The 20,164-nt window shown below is 39.7% G+C and overlaps 1 protein-coding gene across 1 annotated transcript in view; it reads left to right on the top strand.

The window, feature by feature from the left end:
• Positions 1 to 13: 13 nt before the first annotated feature.
• Positions 14 to 20,164, top strand: part of GABRA2 (gamma-aminobutyric acid type A receptor subunit alpha2) — a 212,306-nt gene continuing 192,155 nt past the window's right edge. Inside the window, exons 1-3 of the mRNA XM_004706269.2 lie at positions 14 to 164; positions 1,176 to 1,290; positions 3,754 to 3,869. Of these exons, the coding sequence (XP_004706326.1) occupies positions 1,220 to 1,290; positions 3,754 to 3,869 (187 nt within the window). The 5' untranslated portion in view covers positions 14 to 164; positions 1,176 to 1,219. The remainder of the gene's footprint in view (positions 165 to 1,175; positions 1,291 to 3,753; positions 3,870 to 20,164) is intronic.

Raw genomic sequence — 20,164 nt, 5'->3', positions numbered from 1 at the left:
GCTCCCCGCTAGCTCCGGGGCGGCAGCTGCAGTCTCTCTCTCTCTCTTTTCTCCCTCTCTCCCTCTCTCTCATCTCTCTCATTCTCTCTCACCTCTCGCAAGTTTCCCATCTCCTCAAGATCACGGCAAAAGGAAGAACCACCGACATCGCCTCGCTGCTTCAGGTAGGGGCGCGCGCGCGGGTCCCAACACGGGGACCATTTCTGTTTGTCTTCGCCCCTGGTGCAGGGCTCCTCTCCCTCGACCCCACGCGCTCGCCGGAGCTTCCTGGAAACCCGGGAGGGTCAAGTCGCCCTCCCGCCCCCCGGGTCTTCAGGAGCCCATTCAAAAGCATCGTGTCCACACGCATCCCCAGCAGCCTATTTGCAACTACAATAGGAGCCCAGACGCCCGGCTGGCAGCCCCGGAGCCTCGCTCTTTGATTGCGCCCAACTTTGCACGCCGCGGCTGCCGCTGCCCGCCTGGCCGCCCGGGCTTTGATCCGCTAGCCTCCCGCTCCTTCTCGGTCTGCGGTCCCCTGCTCGGGGCGGCTGTCAAACCGGGCTAGCTCCCAGACCAGACGGGGTCTTGGTCACTGTGGGTGGGCAGGAAAGGGGCTCATTTGATTGGATTTGATTTCGGAACCAGTGAAGAAGTGAAGACGCGAGAGCTGCAGAACACTGTAATGAAAAGAAGAATCCTTGACAAAGTGGGCTGCTTGCCTCTTGCTTTTTTTTCGCCTTTTGGCTGTGGTTGCCGGGGTGGGGTGGGGGGTGGTCTTAGTGGAGAAGGTTGTAGCATTAGGTACGCATCTCTCCTCCCCCTTTCCACTCTCCCCACCCCCTTCCTTATCCACACCGGGCTTCCTGTTCCAGCTCCTCTATCCACTTAGGGTCCTTAGTGTTGTGGTATGTGTGCACACAACAGTGTTTGCTGGTCATGGGGTCAAAGGAAGTTCCTGGCAGAGCAAAGTCTGCATACTTGGTCATCTTGCTGTCCAAAAGAAAGCACACACACACACACTTACTCATCCCTTCCTCCAATCCTTACACCCTACCCTCACTTTCTGGTGTAATCTCCATAGCTTTAACTCTAGTTCTCTTCTGAAAACTAGATTTTCTCCTTTGAAAATCTTTGGGCTACTGGAATAGTGGGAACTGGATGTAATTTTACCTATCTTTCCTTTTTCTTTCAAGGTTTTACAAAAGAAAAAAAAAACCCAATAAAAAATAACACAGGAATGAAGACGAAATGGAGCATTCACAATGTGCCATTGCTGCTTGTGGCTCTCTTGGTGGGGGACCCAGCCAGGTGAGATGTTTATTCTTTTTGGTGATTTTAATTCAGAGTCAGTGTGTGTTTTTTGCCTTTCATCATCTTCGTGCTGGCTTTTGGGAGTCTGGGTTATTTTGATGAATTTCGATCTAATGATCAGGGTTGCAACAGAAGCCTGACATGCAATGTAGTAGAGCCTGTAAAAAGTTCTTTGCAACTTGTTCACAATGATAAGGTAGGAAAGGGAGGCGAAACATGATTGTAAATTAAACCAAGCCAAAAAATTGAATAATTCCTCTGAAAGGACAGTATTTCCTTTGAGTGGGATACTTCTCACGAGGAATTTAAGTTGTTAAGTTAAACAGTTTTCCTTGAAGCCAACCAGAAAAGTACAAGCTTAAATTATGTGAGTGTTAACTTTACATTTTTGCCTCAAACCTTTTTTTAAATCTTGGTTCTCTTATCCAATCTAGAAAAAACCCAAATGTGTGTGAGTCTTAAACCTCTAGGTGGAGGTAGTATACAGCTTCACAATCACAAACATTAAAACAAAGACTTCATTTATTACTCAACTTTTTATGTTAATGAGATACATTTATTCCTAAAATTCTCACTATTATAAAAATTAACTGTTTAAAACATCGTTTTTTGCTTTCCCTGCTCCTACACATATGCGATTAATGTTTATTTCCCTCGATATATTTATCTTGTTTGTTGTCTAGTTCTATTTTTACCTTGATACCTTAAATAGACAGATCTTATTCCATGCCTTAAGGGAATTATTTTCAAAATAACATAACTTAAAACACTAGCTTCATAACCCTTTCTGTGTAACCAATTATTTACTTTATTAGACCTTTATTTGCTTTTAATGTTTTCATTTCTTTGCCTAAGTAATTGCCAATACATGGAAGCACTGTTGCCAATACATGGAAGCACTATTTCCTAGAATTGAGAAGAAATCTCTTTATAAACCTTATTTTATCAAAATTAGAAAACAACTACTTCTTTAACTACTTTATTAAAATTAGAAAATACAATTTTTATAAGGAAAATATGATATGTAATTTAAAACCAGTTCTGAGTGAAAAATCTGTGTTGAACTTCATGACAACCCTAGTGATAGTTTTTACAATTTGATTAATTAGGCAGTATAGATGCTTCTCTGCCTAGAAGGTATGAACTAATTTACATACATAACACACAATTTTTATCTTTATATCAATGTTGTAATGTTTCTCTGCTCTAAGAGCAAGATTTGTTTGGAGTTGGTTATTAGTGTATTGATGAATTAAGAGTAGTGTTATCTACTGGTTCTGGAATTATGTAAATTTAATCAGACTATCCATTTTTACATAATACACCTTGATCAAATTGCAGTCACACATAATCTTTGAACTTGAAAGATGTGAAAAAGTCATGATACATCCATAATCAGTGAAAATCCTCAGTGCTTGCCCATATATCTTTCCACTTGTTTTCTGTTCTATATTGAACCAGCAGAGCTAAAACTCAGTATTTTATTATATTATATAATTGAGTCTTTGGGGGGTAATCATTTCTATCCCTGAACTTTTGTGGGAAAGGATGGCAGTGTAAGAGGATATTCTGTTTTACACACAATCCTCTATATCAGATTGCTGGATGTCAGGAATCAGGTCTCTGGCGTTGTGAAAGAGAAATCATAGGATGAATAATCACTGTTTGTCACCATTTTTTGGTGGATATTTAAGACCAGTTGTTCTTCCTACAAATATATCACATAAAACATGGCTGAGCGTTTTAATCTTTATGCAGTCCCTGATCTCTCTCCTTGGAGATCAATCAGAAGGGACTGACTGCCCTGCAAGGCTGCTGCAGCTGTGTGTGTGTTGCTGATCCAGTCAGAGCCCACCTCTGTCTCCCTGCCTCCCTGGCAGCATCAGTGAAGCTTGGCTTAAGGCCAATGGAGTTTCCCTGATGTCTATAATGCACTTGGCCATTGGGTGGAGGTATATCCAAAGTAAGGAAATATTCTTGGTTTAAGAGGAAAATGAAGGCAATTAGGAGGAATACAGAGGAATTATATACATCCATGTAGGCAATTTATTTTCCAGTTAATATACAAATCATTAAAGAATTATTTCATGAGTCCCTTTGATTATTGTACCTTTCTAACTGGAGAGTAACATTACTAATTGTATCTACATGTGATAATCTACAATTATCTTCTATTCTGGGGAATGACTCATAGAAATGAGTAGTGCATGCAGAATGCTAAGTGGTAGAAATCTTAAATGCTATTGTCATCAAACTTTCTGATCATCTAATATTTAGCATCCATTTCAACAGCATGTTTACCTTTCCAACAGATACACTGATATTTACAGAGACAGGAGAAAAAATGGGGGACACTAGCAGATTAGAGAACCTTAAAATCAAATTGAAGGAAGATGGGCATGTTGGCACTTGCAAAACACACTTATATATCTGTTTCAGTTTGTAAAATTGTCTGTTTAGGTTGGTGCTGGCTAACATCCAAGAAGACGAAGCTAAAAATAACATTACCATCTTTACAAGAATTCTAGACAGACTTCTGGATGGTTACGATAATCGGCTTCGACCAGGGCTAGGAGGTAAAACACTCTCGCCTCTTTGGAGCTCACAAAATAGTGCCTGCGAAATTTCAGATTAGGTTCACACCTTAATATGTTTGATGTATGAATGCATTTGTATGTATTTAAAAATCAGATAACAAATTAAGGAATATAAAACAAGCATAATTTAAGTTCTACACATAGTGCACTTAACATATATTTTATAGCATGCCTGAAGTCATATGGGCCACACTTCCTGAATCAGTAGTTTTGAAATTTATCATTTTAATGTCTGAAGTTTGTCAAACTTTGAGCATGTTAAAATCTAACAGGATTGAGCAGGTTTGATACTCTAGTGTCACTGTTTCCTTCCACCCTATATTACAGATGACAGTGTTTATGCCAGTGTAGATATGCAGAAATTTATGTACTAAAAAAATGAATAGAAAAGGAAAAGTATCTGTGATGCATTTCAACCAATATGTTTGTTAGGATTATAATGTGATAATAATTATTTGTAATATATAATATTTCTATTTGATATCCTTTAATATTTCAAAGCGACTACACATCGCTGTGGGTCTAAATGTATTGGGTTATGGCACAGTTTCATTGGAAAACATTTGTTTTCAACACAGAAAAGCAAACCTATGTTTATAAAGGTAATGGGAATTAGTCTTGACAAATAGATTAAGTTTTAATTACCTTTCATTGTAGCTAGGTGGTAGTAAGAAGTTCAAGTAGCTAAGATATAAGCATAAGTGTCAAATCCTAAAAAGATTCGCAGTCAAAATATTACTCATCAGTTCTAATATGATACATATACAGACACACATAGATTCATGCATTCAGCTATCACATTTATTAGTTTTAAGTTTAACAGTTAATCAAAAATTAAGGCGAATTTGTTGAAAATTTGATGTTAACCAAAGGTGTATGTTGTTAACCTGGTCATTTCCAGATTGGAAACTTTGCATTATTCAGTTATTTGAAAGAGTTAAATTTACTAAATGCTTGGATGTTGTAAAATTTTTATTTGAAAAATATAGCTAGATTTTAATTCTGTTTATTTCTCTGCCATTACATGGTTGGAAATAACCAGGGGTCAAAATACTTTGATGAAATCCAAATTGTTGTTTAATAACATTCCATTTAATAACTATTAGTTTTTTATTTTAATCCCTGGGTGGCAAATTGGTACTTAGAATTTTAAGAGAAAAGCCTTACAGAGGAATAACGTTTACAAATATGACACATTTCATCAAAGCATATATAGTTATAAAAGTAAAACAAAAAAGAATATCCCCTTAGTAATTAATATGCTAAAGAGGCTTGGGTGTAAGGAATTATCTTCCATGTTAGAATATGTGGCAATAAGCTAATGCCAAACTTGTGTTAAGTGTGTCAAGTATAAGTTTGCTATAATTTATGATGGTTAGCTTCAGAGGTAGACTGAACTAAAGCAAATCTTTCCCTAAGCCATAGCTCTTGTTATTTTAAAATAAATAATATGTGGTCCAAAACTCTTAAAATATTTGAGCTTGAAGATTTTTATCTCTTTAACGTTTTAAGATGAATATTTATACTCTGTTTATATGGTTACATATTGGGAAGGACCTAGGTATTCTTATTAATATCCTGTACTTCTTATGTAATATTGTTTTTCTCCTTTTATTTCCGCTTGTCAGCACTCATATAAGGTCCTCATTATCTTGTTTATTTGGGTTAATCTTTAGACAGAGTGCCCTTTTTTCTTCTCTAATCCTCAAATTACTGGATATATTAAGGTTGAATATCTCACAGTCAGATTAATCTTCTTTGAATATCATGCTATTTTTCAAGGGACCCTGTCTTCTCTTGGTCATGTAATCATGGTGGCTCTTTCCCCGTTGCCTTTGGCAGATGGTGGCAAAGGGGTAGTAGAAGGCACACATCATTTAGAGGCCAATACGTTGGCGTTTCTGTTCCATCTACACATACCAGGCTGCGTTTGTGCGTTTCTTTTGTGGCCATACTACACCTACTTTACTACCTTATGGGGTTGCTGAGAGAATGAAAGAAACAAGAATTTCATGTTCAGAGCAAGTGTCCTATGCTAGCAGTTCTGGATTTCTACTCTATAAATAAACAAGGTTTAATCTGTGATCTGTCTATAAGTCAGCTCTAATTCATCTATTTGTTTCCTCTTCATAATTCATTCAGATCTTGACTTCTTCTTTTCATAAAGTCTACCTTTCCCATCAGCATCAGTCCTTTTAAGTGAGAATATTTTTCTGATGAAATTGAAGCACTACTGGTTTATCTCTCTGATGAATATCGTTAGCACTCGTTGGCTCTGTCTCATTTGATACTTATTGTGTGGTGTGTTGTAGTATTTATTACCATTTTTGTTTGCCTGTTTGTTTTTAAATACTTTTATTGGGGGTTCTTACATCTCATCACAATCCATACATGCCTCCAATGTGTCTAGAACATGTGCACATATGCCGCCATCATCATTTTCAAAGCATTCTCTTCCCACTTGAGTCCCTGATATCAGCTCTCCATTTCTTCCCCCTCCTTCCCCCACCCGCCCTCCCTCATGAACACTTGGTAAGTTATAGATTATTTTCCCATATCTTACATCATCCTCCATCGCCCCTCATCCATTTTTTGCCATTTTGATGAGTCTCTTTTTACTGCAACATGATTGTAAACTCTTTGAGGCTACAGTGTACCATAAATCCTTTGTTCTCCTAGTAACTCAGTATTGATTTGCATATCGTGTGCTCCCCCTCCCCCCTCCCAAAAGTTGATTTCTTGATTAACTTTTCTAGGATGAGTTAATCATATGTAAAAAGGGCCACTTATACTTGGCTGACAGTTTGCTGTTGGGGTGGCATGCTGCAGAGAGGCAGTATGGCTTAATGATGGGAATTTACCTTTAGGTTGTGGAGATTTAGGCAAAATCCCTGCTCTGGTACTAACTTAACAGTTACAAGACTTTTTGATATCTAGTATCTTTGGGACTACATTTGTCCTAGATAGTGCTGAGTTACTATCTTAGTTTGATGACTATTAACTGTGATGATATATGCACATAATTTAGCAATGTGACTAGCATGTAGTAAAGTTAAAAACTGTGACTAAATAAAAGGCTTCCCCAAACCATCAAATACATCATTACATATGTGAACTATTATTATTATTTCTGCATCCCAAATTAGTTTTTATTTTACATGGCATTTCAAAGGGAAAGTTGAGGAACCATACCTCGATAATTACATTCATGAAATCTACAAGACAAAGCAAATGATTCAATCCAATATATCAAACTGGACATCTCTATTGATTGATTTATGTTCATCATCTCAATGAATAACTATTTCTTTATTAATTTAAAATAAACGAGTATTTAGGAAAGATGAGTTGTTGATTAGGTGTTAGGAAAAATATGTCCATTTTTTCCTGGCTTTCACGATGGCAATGAGCTTGATTTTGGGTTACTCCTTAATGTATCTTGTCCTCAATGAGATGGATCGACACACTGGCTGCAACAATGGCTCAGCCATAGGAACACTTGGGAGGGTGGCGAGGCCCGTGCAACGTTGGGTTCTGTTGGGCGTAGGGTTGTTATGGGTAGGAATTGGCTCCAACAACACATCTAACCCTACTCTTGAATGGTGCAAATGGCTAATGTGCTAAGGTACCAATAAAAAAATGGAAGATTACAAACCACCTAGAGGAACCCGAGAAGAAAGGCCTGGCAATCTACGTCTGAAAAATCACATAGAATACTCTAGGGGGCACCATTCTACTCTGACATGCCCAGAGTTGCCATGAGTTGGTATAAAGTTGATGACCATTGGGTTTGTGCATTCTCTTAACCAAGACAAGCTACGTGGATAGGGCTTCTGAACCTTGATATTGTCTTTGGGAAACTAAGACCAACAGCACCTTTTTGGTAGAAGTGGGTGGTAAATAACGGTGACTGGCTGCTGCACACAATTTGCTCTGGACTACCAAAATACAGGTGAGCCCTTGAACCTCTCCAGTGGCATGCAGCAGAAAGGCCTGGCAGTCTGCTTCTCTCCAGGTCATAACAAGAAAACCCCATTGAACAGTTCATCTCAATAACACATGCAATCACTGTGTGTGAATTCATGTGATAGCAATACATATTTGATAGCTTTAGTTTGGGATTTTTGCAGGGATAATTGAGATTCATGTATATGGCTAAGATTATGCAATGCATTGGGTGATTAAATGTTAAAGTATTTAATAATTAATAATAGCAATAATTAATAATACATTCTCTTTAAAATTTAAGTGGGAACACGCCACGTTGCTGCCCCAAATCTTATTTGAGCAATGGCATGCCAGTTTCTCCAAGTCCCTACATCACCTGACTCTACAGTCCTTCTCCGAACTCACCTCCCACAACTTTCTCTCTTGCTAACCCTGCTTCAATCACATTGGCTTCCCTGCTGTTCTTAAACACACCTGTTTAGCCAGCAAAATCTTCGGATATTTTTTGGCTTGACTGTTCTCTTTACCCAGATATCCACAGAGCTCAGCTTCTCCATGAGGCCTACAGAGCTGTGGTAGCCAAGTGGGGTTACGCCTGCCGTTGATGACTGCAAGGTCACAAGGAGGGTGAGACTGCCTGTTTCTTTAAAGATGTATAGTCTGGGACCCCTGCCCGGGCAGCTCCACTCTGGGAGTGGAAACCACCTGATGACAGTGGGGCACGGAGGCTGACCCGGACTGGCCTAATAAGGACTGCAACTTATCCGCCTCCCATCTGATCCTCCTTATGCACGCCACTTTTCCTTTTTATTCTTTAGTGCTTATTATCTTTTAAAACACAAGATTATTTACTCATTACCATGCTGTCAATTAACTAGAGGGTAGGCTTTATGATATTATAGGTTTTGCCTGTTTAATTACTGAATACACCAAGGTATTTTCGAGAGACTCTAGAAGCATGCTTGGCACATAGTGAGCACTCAAATAATTCTTGAAAAAGTTTCCATTTTATTTACTTATTTTTTTCATGGGGTACCATAAAAAGAGTCAACGAGGGAACTCCTCTTACCCTTTAAAACCAGTATAATAATTATCACTGAATTACCACTAGAGCCTTTCACTATTTTTCTTAACATCTTTTAGTTTGACCTCTCAGTGAACTAGAATAATTATTATGCAAATTATTCAAGCTTTTCATCCATGTTAGCTGTGATTCTGCATGAAATAAATGTGTGACTTGGGGTGAGTCATTCATCTTATATGTGACTTACTTTACTCAGATGTGAAATGGAAGGAGGTGCTCTCTACTTATTCCATTTATGCTCACAAGCATGTTGTGAGTTAATTAAAGTTCTTAAGAAAGTGTAATGTTTCACAACATTGTTAGTTATCATTATTTGTAGAAGGAGTTCTTGTAGTTACATGCTCGGGTGCTAACTGAAAGGTGGCCAGTTCAAATCTTCCAGCTGCTCCTTGGGGAATGATGCACCAGTCTGCTTCCATTAAGATTTCCGTCTTATACACCCGGGGATAGTTCTCTTCTGGCCTGCAGGATTGCTACGAATTGGAATGGGTATGCATGACAAGAGGTGTTATTGTTAGAAACATCAGTGATAACATCTTGATTGCATCCTCTCAGAAATCAAGAAGCGATTGGCAGGTCATGAGCATTATTTGATTAGCCCAGGTCTGAGTCTGGACCAAAGGTAGGTTTGCCTTGACATCTTCTCTATCGACGCATACATGCAGATAATCTAGAAATACTAGCTAAATCCATTTTACCTTCTGTCTTCATTTTATTCATGGGCACAAACAGCTCAGAGTATCTGTGGAGTTTTACATTTTAATAGAGGCTTTAAAATTGTTAACTGAAGAAAAGAAGGAACATTTGCTTTTTAGACCCATTGTATGGACTCACTGGAAACACGAATGTGTAGACAGACAGTGAACACGTACCGTGCTCAGAAGTGGCAACTACTAGACATGACAAGGCGTGGTACCTAAATTATAAATGCAGCCTGGAACGTCTCGATTGACCACCGTACTTCCCTGCATTATGAGGATAAGCGGCTGCAAGGAGGCTGTCGAAGTAGAACTTCCCCCGTTGTTTTCTGCTCTGCTCATAGACGGGGGTCATGAGAGTTAATGTTTAACTTCACCCTTGGACTTTAGTCTTAGGCTGTACATAGGTGTATTATACATGTTTATATAAAATGTTTTACTCTCAAATATATAGCAATGAATATTAGCTACATGACAGGCAAAATGAACACAGAAATATCTGATTTCTCCCAGAATCTAAGTGGGAAATATAAATTTAAAATAGTATCGCGTTATTTGTGATGCAAAGGTTAAGATTAGTAACTGTAGATACCAACAACTTTGGATTTGAATTCTGCTACAGCCATATATTAATTTCATAACTTTAGCATGTTCCTTAGCCTCTCCTTGTTTTGATACAATTAGCATAAAATATGTGACTACTGGGTTTGTTTAGAATTTTTTTTTAAAGTCTTCTTTTCGCTTTCTTTTTTTGCATTTAAGTCCTTTGACCCTTGCTTGATAAACAGATTAGGAACTCTTTACCTGCAGGTAGTATGGCTGTTATTTCTGCAATGGATGCAATAGAAAGCATCACTCTACGTATGGCTTAACTTAGCGAACTTGGACTTCTAAAGAGTGTTGCCATTGCAGTACACATACTGTAGCTGAAGACTAGAAATATCTGTGTGTGCCTTACAGAGTCTGCTTATTTGGGAGGTACATTTTTATGTATGTTGAATTTCTGGGGGGGAAAAACCCCAATAACCCAAACAAAGCTGGCATCGTCATTCGTCATTGCTGTCTTCCCATGTAGCAATTTGGTATTATGACTGTGACTTTCCCTATAATACAGAATAAAAACTCCTTATGTAAATTTGATGATGCTCATGGTGTAGTGGTTACAAGTTGGGCTGTAATCCATGTGGTCAGCAATTCAAATCCACCAGCCGCCCCATGGGGGAGAGACTGAGCTTTCCACTACTGTAAACAGCGACAGTCTCTCAAACCCATGGAACCTGACTACTAGTCAGAGTTGATTCGATGGCACTATGTTTGGTTTTTATAAAGCATCAATGAAAAGCATGACTACCAACCTCACCTCTGGGACTGCTGAAGGTACTTAAATAGCAACACCTTTTGGTCTTATGCTATAGAGTATGTGCCTGGTATTTAGCTGAGGCTAATAATATCTGCGATCTGTGTGAGGTCTGCCCTTAACTCATGGCTAGCCAGTGTGTTAGGTTATCAAGTAGAGCTTATCCGTGGGGTTTACTTGGCAGTTATCTTTATAGGAGTGGTTTGCCAGGTCATTCTTTTGTGGGTTGGTAAGAACTGACAACTTTTCTGTTACTATCTCAGCAAAACCTTTCACAGCACCCATATTCAGTTGATGGTGGGTAGCATCCTACTTATTTTTAAGGCAAGCAGTCTTGGAATCATGACGAGACAGACATGAGAATTGCCTAAATCTCAGTATATCTGAGGTGGCTTCAAAAAGTTCCTGGAAAAGAAACTAAACGTTAATACAATTTTTACATGAAAATTTTGATGCTCCTTACAGAATTGTGGAGGGTTGTAGGAGGAAGGTGTGTTGCCAGAAGGCCAGTAGGGACGGGTCTGAGCTGTTCAGTAATTCCAGTCTCTGGTGGAGACCATTGGAAACTCCTGGTCTTGGGGCTTCTTCTGCCTCTTTGAGTATCTGTGAGCTTTGGCAGCCTTCCCCTCGTTCAGCAGCTGCATTTAGGGCCGATGCTCCCCAGAGGCCAGAGGCAGCTGAGAATACAGTCTCCCATCTCTCCTGACTCAGCCCTTGGTGTCCCCTAAAGTAGCTGGAGGAGAAGAACCTTCACAACAAGCGTTAAGCATCCAGTGTGAGAGCCTTCTGGACTCTCTGCCATCAAATCTGCTCCATCCGCTTGAGTCAGCGCAGGGTTCAAGAGGGCACTGGTCTATGAGTGAGGGAATGGAAGTCAGTCACGGCAAATCCACATAGTTGTGTAGATGGCGTTTAGCAAAAGTGTAAGTGATTGATATCAAGTTATTTGCCATTTCCTGTTTACTTGAAATTGTTTTATGGGAGCCATGAAACCTAGAATTAATAAAGGCCTGTCCTGCCTGAAGTAGGAATGCCACAGGGAAGGCTGGGAACCCTGACCACGCTTTCAAAGTTGGTTCTTCAGTTGTATCTGTGTCTTGTCCGACTTCTTCTCCAGTGGCACGGAAATAGCATGCTGATGAACTTCATCATAGAGCGGTGCAGTTAGACAGAAACCAGGGTCATGTGATGAGGGCTGTTTGGGGTTCTTCCTTTTAATATTCTGAAATTTAAGAATAAGGAGCATCCGCTGAGTGCGTCTCTGTGCAGCCCCACTGTGCGTGTCTTGTCCTCACTCCCTGCCCAAGAATCTTACTGACACTGGCTCCATGGGGGATCAGTTACAGCAAGCTACTTTTTGCAACATTGCTCTCAGTGATTTTTTTCTGACTAGAGACACAGCTTGTGATTATTTTAAAGGAAAGGAAGCCGCGTTACAAGGCAACGACCGTATGCGTTGCATTGGATGGTGGAGTTTTCCCCTCAAATAACATCGCTTTGGGAAAACGCAAGATGAAGCCATGAGAGCCCACCATCTGGAGAAGAGGATCTCTCTTTTAATGATGCAGCAATAAGACTTTGCTTTGACTTTGATAAAGTTAGGAGCAGATTCGTCAACTGACCCCACTGTTTTTTGAAGTGCATCATTTGTATTCCATAATCCATAATTTGAAGGACTGTTATATTTCTTTATCTTTTCACAGTGAGACACCAATAGTCCTCACTGTATGCTTCGCCTACAGCTGCGGCACAGTCAGAGCGTTTTAATACAGCGTGGATAACTTGGACCCCAAGCGTGACCAATCCATTTGTTTCAGTGTCATTTTTTGGATTGCTACAGCTCAATCACGTATACATTTATCTTGAAGGCAGATATGGTTAAAAATAATAGTTTGACTGGCCAGCAATTCATTAGTTTTTGTTGTGTTGACATGGAAGGAGTCAGATGAAATTATTCTAGTCTTCTGTTCTGTAACAGAAGTATACTAAAGTTTTACAAAGTGCCAGAAATCACTCTGAGACATAAAGATGCATAAAATATGGTTTTAGTCTTACAGGGGCTGCAGTTCCTGGGTGGGGGAAGGAATAGGTGATACATTCATTCTCAAAATAACTCCAAACAGTAGAACACACATTCCATTATGAGAGCATGCTATGGAGGATTGAAGAAGCGGGAAATTGCCTTTCTTGTACTGTATAGCAGCAGTCAGCCACATTCTATAGCTGCCTCCACACAGCCATTCTTAACTGAAGATGAGGAGTTCCGGGGTAGCTCTCTAAATACTGGGAAAAGTATGATGAACATGATACAGTCTTTGTGTAAATTCCTATCACACCACATTATGACTCTCTGCCTCTTGAGGGTCCATGGTATTAATTAAGACTACTATGCAGTAATCCTGTGTTTCCTTTACTGAACTGGCAGTTCTTGTCCTAGGAGGGAGAAGTCTTTGTTGATTTACTTAGTACCAAATTGAAACTTTTCGGTTCTGTAGATGAGCATATTGCTTCAGGGAGCACATCTTTCTGGACCATAGCAGGAGAGCTGGGGGGTTTTGTGCTAACAGTGATGTTCCCAGGGGTACATTAAAAACACAAAACAAAACAAGCAAACAAACAACAGAAATTACACCCCCCCCCCCGCCTTATCTTATTTATTTTATTTATAGCTAATGAGGAATAGCTAGACATGCATTGTGGAGTAAATAATAATTGAAGGGAGGGTATGATGTAATGAATCTATTTTGGAAGAAGTACAGCCAGAATGCTCCTTAGGGCAAGGATGGTGAGATTTTGTCTCATAAACTATGGAAATGTTGCCAGGAGAGACCAGTTTTTGGAGGACAATTGTGCTTGGTAAGTTAGAGGGGCAGCAAAAAGAGGAAGCCCCTCAATAAAATGGATTGACACAGTGGCCGCAGCAATGGGCTTAAACACACAATCCATTGTGAGGATTGTTGGCATGGGGCTGACATGAGTTAGAACAGATTTGATGGCACCTAACAAAAACAACAAAGTAAGAGTTAATTGTGTTCATTTTAAAGATTATTTCACGACTTTAGTCTTTTGCTAAAGTCTATATTTACTGTCTTTGCGGAAATGCAGATTCTGAAAACTGGTCTTAAGGTAAAATATCTTTAACTTTGGGATATAAAACATATCCCTTAGGAATCAGGTGAGATAAAAATAAAACTAATGTTTAAGTCTCAATATATTTCTTATAGACACGATAATTCAGAGATATCAAGTAGTTATGGATATGTATTTTGAATTTCCACTGGATTATTCATTTTAAAGAAGTCTACTACACAGTAATTTTGATACCTTTTATGATGTCAATTTTAATTTTATCAACTTTATCATAATCCTTATTATTAAAATATTTAAAAATGCTAAGCTCTAAAACTTGGCTTTATATATAATTAGAAAACAGTAGTCTGTTCTAAGAGCATCCTTTTAAATATGTCTTTATTAATATTCATGATGTTAGCTTCATTTTAGCGTGTGTTAGACGAGGTTGACTAGAGTGTCCAGGGACACTCATATGTGTAAGAGAGAAATTTATATCAAGAGCAATTGTATATAGAGAAAACATCTAAGCTCAGTCCAGATCAAGCCTATAATTTCAGTATTAACCCATATGTCAGATACTAGGCCATAAATTCCTCTTCAGACTCTCATAGCACATGCAATGATACCTAATGCAGGAAGAACACAGGCTAGTGAATAAAAAGTCTTGTGGATCCAAAGGCGGTGGCAGCATCTCAATGCTGGCATGAGTCTCCACATGACTCCTTCAGCTCTCCAAGTGTGGCTCCTCAGCAGGAAGATGAAGTAGAGTGTGTGGCCCGCCTCCAGAGGGGAAAAGAGGAAGTACCCAGAATCCTCATGAGAAGGCCATGCCCACAAGGAGGCATGATTGGCAGGCAAGACTCCACCCCTTCAATCTTAATATCCTCAAGTTGACATTAGGTGATGTAAGTAAGGGTTGTACAACATTTTAGAGATATGCATGGTAACCTCAAATATGGTATTTTATATAAAAATAATTTTGAAATATAAGGCTTTCTTTCATCTGATATAGTATCCACAAAAATAAATAGCCAAAAGTAAAATATTTATATTTTCAATTACCTTGTGGAGGTGGTTAGCTTAGTCTGATCCCTTTTGTAAGTATTTCAAGAATTTGTTGTAATAGGTAAGATAGGACAAATGGAGTAGAGTATGGTCATCCCATAAAGAAAGATTTGGGTAAGACAATAATAAATGTCTCTTAATAGGAGTTCAAAATCCATTACTTAGATTGTGTTTGTAGTGGCACTAAAGTATTTTAGTGGCTATTGGGGAAGCATTTGGTTTCCATTAAGAAGATACAAGAACCAGGTGCTTTAGAATGGTGTGCTTTAAAAGCTTTTGCGGACAGAGGAATGCTCCAGACCTGAATTGAAGGAGTGGTTTTGATCAGTCAATTGTCCTGGAAGATGTTTAGAAAGAGAAGAGCACTTTTCCAGTATTCTGCTATCACTGATAACTCAGAAGGTTTTAGATTCTGAAGCAAAAGATGCTTACCGCTCCTATCTTTGGGTTGGATAAACCTATTTTTCTCAGTTATATGGCTTTTTTTAGAAGCCATTATCATAGAATTAAGCTAGCCATCATCAGTGATAAGGGTAAATAGAATAAATTCATTTTGTTACTGTGATTAGAGATGAAAACTCACCACTTTCCAAGGAAAGGAAATAGTGGGCTAAAATGCCAGCCAAGTTTACAAGGAAGATTAAAATGTGGATGCCAAGAGAGAAGAAGTCTTAATTAAAAGAAAATGGAACTGCAAGACTGGTGTTCAGGTCGGGTAGAGGGGACTATGGGAGGATAGATTTAATTAGTTATCTAGGGCAGGTAAGAAGATAATCATCGAAGCACAAAAAGTGAGGCTGCTGCTTGTGCTTGGTAGAATAGCAAAAGAATCTTCCAACAGAGATTAGAGTAAGAGAAACTCCAGGATCTTAAGAGAACATGTGAGTGGGCTTGGTGTTGCCAACGTTCTGAAAGAGTGGTGTAAATATAGAGGCACTCGAAAGGCAGTCGGCTTTAGAGCATCGCTAAGAGAATAGTAGAGTCCCTTGGTAATGAAACATTAAAACTGAGTAGTTTTTGATCATTTTGAATATCATTTTTACACAGTCCAGTGTTAGGGGAATCAAAGCTAACCAACAAGGAAAATAATAGATCAATATTATTAGTTCACCTTACATTAAAGTGTGACACTCCCTCAAATTGGCTAACTATAAACATTGGATTTATATAGATTCTTAAAAGTTAACCAAAGAGATAACAGTAACAGAATTCTTGAACAAGAAGACCAGGCAGATGAAGGGGTGGGGGAAGAAATAGTTCGCTGTAGCAAAAGAATGCTTTTCAACTTTCATTCCATCAAGCTCCCCAGAGAATCTGAAGAGCTCTAGGAGGTTTTTTTGGCTGCCACCAAACTGATGGATGACTCACAGCTTCGAGAGGGAGGGTCATTTAAGTTTTATATTATTATCTGTGAAATCCAGGCTGATGACACGTCCCAGGAGACCCAGCTGCTGACTCAGGGTGGAGACATGGATATTTCAGTGCGGTTCTGCCAGTTCCATCAGTGCTGTGTGAATGTGTCACTCACTTGTAGCTGCTACCACACCCCATCTGGCCTTTGTCATCTTGCCGACAGCTTCTAATAGAGACGTTCTTGGTTCCAGACTACAGACTGCCACCAGTTGTAGGGGCAGCTGCAGTTTCTGCTGCTAGCGCACTGCCTGGAACAGCTGGGAAGTGAAGTCCAATCTATCAGCAGAGAAGGAAAGGGGGCAGGCGCATGTTTAAGTGAGTGGATATGAAACGTAGTGGGGTGGAAAGCAGCTATCTCTTCATCATATCCCTTCCCTTAAGGGAACTGTTGTGGGGTCTGCCATTTCTGTAACTTTCTCCACACGCTCCGAAAGGATGGTGTGACAATGTAATAGCTCTGTCTAAAGACATTATAATAAACTGAAGTAGCTTTTTTTTATAGTGAAAGCTTATGATAATTGAAAAAAGGGGAGATTTTTTATTTGTAGTGTTGAATAAAAAATCGAATATAGGTGAGAAAAAATAGATAGTATCCTGATCAGGTAGGAAGATATTTGCCTGCAAGTAACAGAAAAATTCATCTACAATAACTTCAATGGGAAACGTCTTTTCTCACAAACAAGAAATCTAGAAGTAAGGTGGTTCCTAGCATGACTTGAAGTCTCAGTGATGTTCTGAAGAACTCAGACTCCTTTTAGTTTCCCCTTCCTCTTGTTGGCGTCTCACCTTAAGCATGGTCTCAGGATGGACCGTAGCAATACCAGTTGTGATGTCCACGGCTAAGGCCGACAGGAGAGGAAGGGCTGGACACCAGCACTATGTCTTTCTTTCATGGCGGTGGAGGGATCCTTCCCCAGCAGCTGATTTCTACCTTTACCTCCTAATTCTTTCCAACGAGGAAGGCAGCTGGGAAAACAAATGCCTTGTGCAGCAGCATGTGCTTAAAATGTTAAAGAGTAAAAATGCCACTTTGAGGATCAAAGTGCACCAGATCCTCAACGTGAGGTGTGAACTAAGTCAATTTCTGGAAGGCAACGGCGAACAAATCCGCTGCTATTGAGTCAGTGTCTATGCATAGAGACTCCATAGTACAGGGAATAGCTGGTAGTTTTGAACTGCTGACAGCAGTTCTAATGTACCTCCCCCTCCCACATTCATGGTTTGCTCCCCCACTCCTCTCAGCCTCCCCACCCAGTTTATATTAATATAAACCATTAATCGGTTATTGTCTCTATTCATCCATTCTTTCTATGTTTCATAAGCTAGGAAACCTAACAAAAACAATGACAACTAAAAACAAAATGAAGCAGAAAGAAGAAAGTAATGTAATAAGCATAATAATATAAAGATTAAAAAAAGAGTAAGAAAGATAAGACTGCTAACAATATTAAAAAGGCCTGAAAAGAAATTTCTGTTGTGAAACAAGCAAAAATATTTTAGCTTAGAGAAAATTTAGCTTGGTTCAAGAGGGAGGTCTACTGGCCAAGGATCATATCCTACTATAGTTTGATCCACCATAATCAAGTTCACATTAGTCTCTACCTGATAGTAAAGCTGTTTGATTCCTGTGCCCAGAGGCATAATCTGGCTAAATACTTCGGGCTTGTACTGTTCTCCATTGCCTTCTAGAAACCGGGTGTTCAAAATTTAAGCTCTGACACTTACCCTTCGTCATATCCGGAGTTTGTTATTGTCGTATTTGGATCATGCAGGTTGGTGTGCTTCTTCCACATGGACTTAGTTCACGCCTCACTTAGATATCTGCATGTTTGAATACAAGACCCCATATGCTATTCCACTTGATAGGGGAATACCGTATGCTTTCTTCACTGCATTTTGCTGTAGCACCCTTATCTTCAGTGATCTCTTCATGAAGATGCGTATTGAGCAGGGCTATGTTATAAGAATAAACTGTTCCTGAATTGGGGATATAATTAAGTGGGACCCCAGAATCCAGCTGCTGATCCAGTGGAGATGATCAAATCTGGTTCACTTTGGCAGTCATAACAAAAATAAAAACCTACACCAACAAGAACACCAACCAAAGAAAACATAGACAAAGACAGAAATGAAAAGGGAGGGGGAGCTCCAAAATACAGAAAAAAGCAAAATATAAAGAACAAGCGAAAAAGAAAAACATTGTGAATCATCCCCCTGGGGTATAAGGTGATTGCATGGGTGACATCAATATTTTATCCAATGTCGTAGAGTTCAAGGTACTGCTAATATAAGAAGTTTATGTGTGTATAGTATAACTGCGAGATGCAATCCATGAGATGTTGCTTTGTACAGAATGATTATTAATTGACTGAGTGCTGTTTACCTTGAGAATGGGGACTGGTGCTGGGGGAAATTTTACTTTATCATTTCCTACAAGGCCAGGTCCTTGCCTATCAGATTAATAACTGTCACATTAATGCAGGGGGATAGTTAATGTTCTCAATATATGGTGGATCTAGGTCCCTTTACATTGAATGTCCCTAAACCAGGTGGCCCATCCGAGGTCCAACGACCGCCCTTTCAACAGTCTTGAGGTGGCCATGTCTTGCTTCCTCTTACATCAGGGAGCTTTAGTCCTAAGTCCAAGGGATGTAGATCGTTGTGAGGTAGGGCCCAGTTCAGTCAAGCTTCCATGTCAATTCCTTCCAGCATGACCCTTGAGGGAATGCCAAGTTCCCTGTAAGGCCAGCATCGAAGGGCGTCCTTGTGTGTAGTCCAACGCGTGGTTCCCTGAGGGTTATGTAGAAGCGTATTGAGTGTTTACCCAGGAATATAACACCAGTTTTATTCTCCCCTGCAGTTTTCTGCAGTTACTGTGTAGCATCCCTTCTCAATGTGAGGTTGCTCCTACCCATATACCCATCATACCCCCAACAGACACGTAAGTGCCTCCTGTGACATGTAGATGTGCCTCTCCCCTGGTTGTCACTGATTTTCCAGTAAGGTTCTCCTCTCATGTCTCTGGAGAACCTGTTGATATGCCGCAGCCTTGTCTCAGTGTTGTACGGCAACAAGTGGATGCTCACCGCCCTTTCCCGCTCCGTGAAGGATGACCCCAGCTGATGTGAAGTCTGCTCTTCCAAGGTTGTTCTTGTGAAGGGCGCGTCAGGGGTGTAATGTATGGCTCATGAGCAGTGCGAAGACTTTCTGCTCCTTTGTTTTGGATTTGGTCTCCAAGATTTGTGTACTTGGTGTTTCTCTTTATAAGAGTAGATGCATACAGTATTTGCCCTTTTGTGACTGACTAACTTCATTCAGCATAATGGTTTCCAGGTCTTTCCATGCCATGCTTTCACCACTGTTTTTAAGGGATGCATTATGTGTATGTACCACAGTTTCTTTATTCATTCTTACACTGTTGGGCATTTGGACCGATTCCAGTTTCTTGCTTTTGTGAACTGTGTTGTTATAAACATGGGAGCACATACATCCACTTGGGTTGTGCCTTGATTTCTTTGGGTTCTATGAGGGCAGAGCCGCCCCCCTCACACAAAACAAACAAACAAACAGAAGAAAACCTCTGCTGGACAGAGATTTTGTAGTACGAATTTTTCCTGCTAGGCAAGCATCCAGCAAA

Source organism: Echinops telfairi, unplaced genomic scaffold, assembly GCF_000313985.2.
Source record: "Echinops telfairi isolate 266 unplaced genomic scaffold, ASM31398v2 ScPeMD7_7468;HRSCAF=8506_0, whole genome shotgun sequence".
NCBI lineage: Eukaryota > Metazoa > Chordata > Mammalia > Afrosoricida > Tenrecidae > Echinops > Echinops telfairi.
Note: the sequence above shows the minus strand (reverse complement) of the source record. Positions and strands in the feature narration are given on the sequence as shown.